This window comes from Sycon ciliatum, chromosome 4 (assembly GCF_964019385.1).
Source record: "Sycon ciliatum chromosome 4, ocSycCili1.1, whole genome shotgun sequence".
NCBI lineage: Eukaryota > Metazoa > Porifera > Calcarea > Leucosolenida > Sycettidae > Sycon > Sycon ciliatum.
In genome coordinates, this window is record NC_088646.1 from 900,427 (window position 1) to 907,181 (window position 6,755).

The 6,755-nt window shown below is 55.5% G+C and overlaps 1 protein-coding gene across 1 annotated transcript; it reads right to left on the reverse strand.

Annotated features, from left to right (window-relative positions):
- Positions 1-479: 479 nt before the first annotated feature.
- Positions 480-6,173, reverse strand: LOC135813335 (uncharacterized). The gene has a single exon (XM_065326435.1). It carries the CDS (start codon positions 6,171-6,173, stop codon positions 480-482), a length of 5,694 nt encoding a protein of 1,897 aa, XP_065182507.1.
- Between the last annotated feature and the right edge of the window lie 582 nt (positions 6,174-6,755).

Below are 6,755 nucleotides of genomic sequence, written 5' to 3' on the forward strand. Positions count from 1 at the left end.
CGCATTGGAAGTTCTCTGTTTATTTATTTATTTATTTATTTATTTCACCTTCCCGTGGCCAGAGAATATAGGCCAATATGGAGGGAGTGTATTCACAAACAACAAATCTGAGAACCCTGAAAAAGAAAACTAAACAAAAAAGCCACGAGGTCCGCTCAGTGCCTCGCGCACCAAGACCATCTACGAAAATGGAGGCACCGCAGTTCGCCCTCAAGGAAACAGCAACTATTGCAGCGAAGCGGTGAAAACTGCAAGAAAGCGAAAGCCATACATCACGGACACAACAGAAAAAGCCTGTACCAAAGAAAGCGCATCGCTAGCCGCGCAGCATTGTACACACACAGCGCACAGTTCACTGTACATTTGGCAAAAAAACATAAAAGAAAATCAAGACAGTTCAGAGCGCAAAAAACACATGTTCACGTCATCAGGCAGGAACATTCTCCCCCCGGTAACAGGCATACTCACAAGCCTGATTACTAAGCTGCACTGCTGAGGACATTCAGGCGGCACAACTTGACTACTGGTCGGCGGAAGGTGCCGGTTGCCGTCTTCACGTCTGCAACTCGGACTTTCCCATCACGCCCGGGAAACACGGCAGTGACGAGACCTCTGGGCCAGGAGCCCCTCGGCAGCTGATCGTCCACGATGATTACTACATCACCCACACTGATTTCTTGACCAACGCCACGCCACTTCTTGCGTGTGCCGAGGCTGGGGGCATACTCCTTCAGCCAACGTCGCCAGAACATGTCAGCTAGAATCTGCGATAGACGCCACTGCTTGCGACAACACAGGTCGCGCTCTGTAAACTCTCCGGGTGGCTGTACGCTACTAGATGTGCCGAGCAGAAAGTGGTTAGGTGTGAGGCTCTCCGGATCGTTGGGGTCCACTGGCACGTGAGTCAGTGGTCGGCTGTTGACGAGACTCTCTGCCTCAATCATGAGGGTCAACAGTACCTCGTCCTTCGGAGCACGCTCATGCAGTATCACCCGCAAGGTGGACTTCACGGATCTGACCAGGCGCTCCCAGGCTCCACCCATGTGCGGAGCAGATGGCGGGTTGAAGCTCCACTCGATGCGAAGTAACGCCAGGTCGGTGGTGAGCTGGTCTTGGTCGAGGTCGTTCAGGGACTCACGCAGCTCTCGTTCTGCTCCTCGGAGGTTCGTTCCATTGTCCGACCAAATCTGACGAGGTCGACCACGCCTGCCGATCATCCTACGGATGGCCATGATGCAGGCATCCGTGGTCAGTGCATGTGCAACTTCCAAGTGCACAGCTCTCGTGCTCAGGCAGGTGAACAGCACACCATACCTCTTCTCGTGCCGACGTCCGACCGCCACTGTCATCGGTCCGAAGTAATCCATGCCAACCACAGTAAAGGCTCGAACAAATGGTGTGAGACGAGTGCTCGGCAGGGGTGCCATCTCTGGCGCAGCTGGCTGTGCTCTGTCGTTGCTGCACTTCTGGCAAGTGTTCCAAGAACTTCGGACGGCTCGTCTCAGCCCCAGGATGAGATAGCGCTGCCGCAACTCATTGCACACACGCTCTTGCCCTTGATGACATGACGCAACATGATACCACGCAATCAGCAGCCGGGTGAAAGGGTGACTCGGATCGAGCACAACTGGCTGCTTGACCATGTCAGGCAGATCGGAGGAGTTGACCAGTCGGCTGTGGTGACGCACTACTCCATCAGTGAGCACAAGCGACAGATGTGACAAGCGGCTGTCCTTGTCCACGGGCTTGCCCGACTCTATGCTGCGAACTTCAGCAGGGAAACAGTCGGCTTGCACTTGCTGCCACCATAGACGCTCTGCACTCTCAAGCTCCTCAGGTACTAGCTCTCCTGGGGGTGGTGCTGATGTACGTAGCGCTCGGTGCTTCAAGATCTTGACGAAGCGGAGTACCCAAGCGGTTGCACGGACCAGTCTCATCCACGATGAGAAGCGACTAGAATCAGGTAGCGCTGCATTCCGCACACACTCACTAGACACAGCTGTGGCTACGAACTCGCCTTTCAGCTCGATGCTGGGACTTGAGTCGGCAACTGCAGGCTTGACATCAAGCGGCCACTGCTCTGGCGGACTCTGCAGATACTCTGGGCCGGTCATCCATCTGCTGCCAAGTGTCAACTCGTCGCTGGCCAGACCACGCGTAGCGTCATCAGCAGGGTTATCCTTGGTGGGGACCCAGCGCCACTGACTGGGATCCGTCGTCTCAGCGATCTCACCAATCCTGTGGGCAACAAACGTCTTGTAAAGTCTGGCTTCTGACTTGATCCACAGCAGGACAGTACGCGAGTCGCTCCAGAACGTTGTGGAGCTGATCGGTAGATCAAGCTGCTTGGTGATTGTGTCTGCCAGACGTGTTCCCAGCACAGCAGCTTGCAGCTCAAGACGAGGAATACTGAGCGGCTTGAGCGGGGCGACGCGAGCCTTTGCTGCAACAAACGAAACGTGTACAGCACTACTCTTGCTGGTGGCTCTGATGTACGCTACAGCTGCGAATGCTTTTTCGCTAGCGTCGACAAACAAGTGCAGCTCTAATCTCTCGGCGTCTGCTAGCGCAGGATGGTAGCACCGTGGCACCTGCAGCGACGCAACTTCATGCAGGCCGGCTTGCCACTTCGACCAGCGCTCAGCCATATCATGGGGCAGCTCATCGTCCCAGCCAAGGCCTGACCTCCATACGTCCTGCAGTAGTATCCTGGCGGTAACGGTGTACGCCATCAGGAAGCCAAGGGGATCGAACACCGACATCACGTAGCGCAGTACTGTCCGCTTGGTTGCCGAGACGCTGTCGGGCTGTGCTGATAGCTTTGCTCCAACGGCAAAGCTGAGACAGTCGCTGTTCGGGTTCCATATGAGGCCAAGTGCCTTCTCTGTGGAAGCGTTCCCGGTGGCTAGATTCACCACTTCAGATGAACGAAGTTGGGTGGGTATCCTCTCAAGAACCTGGGACGAGTTACTGACCCAGTTCCGGATCTCGAATCCTCCCCTCCGGTGAATCTCAATCACCGCTGCCGAACGGCTGATTGCATCACACTCCGTAGCTGCACTGTCGAAATAGTCATCCACATAGTGGCGGTCAGTGATGGCTGTGACAGCTTCAGGTAGATCCGGACCAAAGACGGTGGCACTATGGTTCTTCACATGCTGAGCTGTGGTTGGAGATGACACTGCACCAAACGTCATCACCTGCATCTCGTACACATCTGGAGGGCGACTGCGGTCGAGGCCTCGCCACAGGAAACGTTGGGCCGGTCGGTCCTCTGGCCGCACACTGACTTGGTGGAACATTTCCCGAATGTCACCACCGAAACCATACTGAAAACGCCGAAAGTTCAGCAGCACTTGCGTCAACGGCGTCAGCAGGTCGGGTCCGGGCATCAAAAAGTCATTGAGGCACTTGCCATGCGATTTCCCGGCTGCATCGAACACAAGTCTCAGCTTGCCCTTCGTCGGGTTGACCACGGCAAAGTGCGGCAGGTACCAAGTGTTAGGTGGTTCACATGCGGCCTCTGCTGCTGATAGGATGCGTGCATATCCCTTCACCAAGTAGCTCTCGATCTTTGCTGCATACTGGCAAGCGAGGTTCTGGTCCTTCATCAGACGGCGTTCCAGCTGCTGAAGACGTCTATCGGCCTGCTGTCGGCTCTCTGGCAATTGCGGGTTGTCGTCACGCCACAACAGTCCTGTTTGCCATCTGGTGCCATCGTGAGTCACGGTACCCAGCAACTGTAGCGCCCGCTCATCGTCCTTGCTTCTGGGTAGCGGCGCTGGCTTGACCCCGAAGTCATCTACTGAAAATGCTCTCTTGACCAGTTCATGCAGCTCGTCATCCGCTGACCACGACACGAAGGACACCTCAGAGTCCACTCTTCGGCACTGTCCGGTGTTGCCGTGCAGTACCCAGCCGAGCTTGGTGTTGGTGGCTACAGGTGCGTTCGGCGGACCTTCCAAGATCTCCCTTGGTGCCGTCAGGTGGTAGTGGTCCTGGCCAATGAGCAGCATAGGCGTTACCTCTGCAAGTGAAGGCAAGTCGATGTGCGCCAAATGCGACCACTGTCGGGCAAGTTTCTGCTGGTTGACAAACTGCTTCGGCAGACTGAGGTTCGCCACCGTCCGGACGTTCTGCAAGTCAAACTGCTCACCTCCGTCTCTAGGTGAGATGCACAGATTGACACGGCATGAGTTGGCATGGTGCTGACTGTGATTCCCAGTCCAACTCAGGTGCAGGGGATCTACCGGACCAGTAGCGCCCAGCTCCCTGGCAAGCTTCTCGTCCACAATGCTCACAGTGGATCCTTCATCCAGGAGCGCATGCGTCTTGACGCTGTGCCCGTTGGATACTGAGAGCGACACTGGTACAACACGCAGGGCAACTCGAGTTCGCTGAGCGGTGTGAGAATTGACGCTCTCCTGCTGTCCAGTGTGGCCACCGCTGTTCCTGTCAGACGGGTGCACTAATTCATGGTGACGCTTTCCGCAGTCACCAACGGAGCAGCGATTCCGACTCTTGCAGTCGGTTACTCGGTGGCTGCGGCCGAAACAGAGAAAACACAGCTTCTTCTCCGCTACCCATTCCCTACGCTTCTGCAGTGGCAGTGCTTTAAAACTGTCACAGCTGCGCAGCGGATGTTGGCTGCTGCAGTAATGGCAGGCGAAGGGTGCACGCTCTTGCTGTCTGGAGCTGCCGCTGTTGCTCAATGTGGTGAGGGTGGTCTCACTTCGAGTTCTCTTGTTACTGCTGCTGCCGCCGCTGCTGCTGACACTCCCTGTCTTCAGCACAGTCACTCTGCTTGCTGCACTGGCCTTGCCGCACAGCCACACTGAAAAATCATCCAGCGACAGCTTCTCCGGATCGAAATTGGCGATCATCTCGCCCCAGTTCAGGCGCATGCCAGCCGGCAGTTTGGCAACAAGTTCCTGTCGCAGCTGAGGGTTGCGCAGGTGCCCAGTACTATTCATTAGCTTCATGGTCTGCACCAGCCCACGCACAGCAGTTGAGAACTCTACGAGCTGCTCAAAGTCGTCGGCTCGCAAAGTGCGGAAACTCTGAGCACGGGTAATGAGGTGGTGCACCACGTGCTCGGGACGGCCAAAACGCTCTTGCAGAGTGGCGAGAATCTCCGCAACATTGTCTGGGACAGCCAGCATAAACTGGACTGCATCTCTGGCCTTGCCCTTCAGCGCACGGTGCAGTCGGCTGAGGTTCTCTGCATGCGAAAACCCACAGTCCCGGGTTGTGGTGTCGAACATCTTCTTGAAGATGGGCCACTCTTCAGGCTGCCCGGCAAACTGTGGCAGATCCTTCCCAGCAGCTTGCCTGGCCATATAACCCTTCATATGGCGCTGTGCTGGGGTGTCTGAGGGCTTCTGCGTGCCTACCGCTGCCAGGATAGCTCCAGCGAGCTGCGCGATGTCAGACTGCGGCTGCTGCGTAGCATCTGACTGCGGCGCCTGCTGCTGACGTACTGCCGGACTGCGGACTGTGGCTGTTGACGTTGCTGGTGGCTGCGTGACATCTGACTGCGGCGCAACACCAGACTGCGGCGTAATATCAGACTGCGACGACGGCTGCTGACATACTGCCGGACTGCGTACTGTGGCTGTTGACGTTGCTGGTGGCTGGTTAGCTGTGGCTGCGTGGCCACCGCCAGCAGACACTGCCACAGCTGCCTGGGGAGTTCCACCACGTACAGACTGTTGGGCTGGCTGGCCTCTTACACTGCTACTACTACTACTAATGCTAGCACGCGTTGAGCGCCTTGATCCCGAGTACGCACTACTACTAGTACTGGAACTGTCATGCTGGCTGTCGATGGCTTCATGCTGCATCGCCAGCTCAATTTGCAGCAGTCTCCTCTGTGACTCTATCTGTTGCTGCTCCAATTCAGCCAGCTTCTTTGCAGCCTCGTACTCAGCTCGTAGGTGCGCACTCCGCGCACCGCGACTACGCGCACTGCGACTACTAGTAACGCTAATACTGTCCACACCAATGGACTTCAGACTGAGCACATCATGTACACTGGCACTGGGTGATGGTGGCAACGACAAATTCACCGCAGCGTCAAAGGCAAGCTGAGCGTCAGTCTGTGTCGACTCCAGCCATTCACCGAGCCGATCTGGCGCTCTCCCTCTGGTGGTTCTGGTGCTCTTGCGCGACATCTCAACAGCAACGATCGAAATGCACACTCAAATTTCAAAAATATACACTATACGATCATAACACCACGAGCTACGGAATCCAGAAGGCTTTACTTCAGGGCTGTTCGATTGGCTCCGGATGCGCCTCCGCACATCCGGCTCGAAGGACCAAATGTTTCCTCTGGCACCTATCCCTATCTGAAACGCTTAGTGCTGACTACTGTAGTGGTGGCTTTCTCCGTGTTGAATCAGAAGAGTTACTTGAAATCCTGGAAAACAATGCACAGATCACGCAGCTGAGTGTTGCTCTCCAACTAGTAGACATGCTGATGCCGGGAGTAGGCTCCGGCGGATTATGCTCGCGAAATCATGGATTCTCTCATTATGCTCGCAAAATCCTCATATTATGCTTTGGCACGCGGGGATGCATGTCACTTTGTTGTACTTATGCCTTATGGAGCCTCAAAGTTGAGAAAATTGTGCCTTTTTCGTACTTGCAAGTGGCCATAAGTACAACGAAATGTTACATGGGTATCCCCATACCAAGGTATCCATGCTAGGCATATGCGGATAATGCCGGCAGAAAAATTGGCAGAATTCGGT

Excerpts from the sequence above, each read along its gene's own strand:
- LOC135813335 (XM_065326435.1), bottom strand. The coding sequence starts at position 6,173 with ATGTCGCGCAAGAGCACCAGAACCACCAGAGGGAGAGCGCCAGATCGG.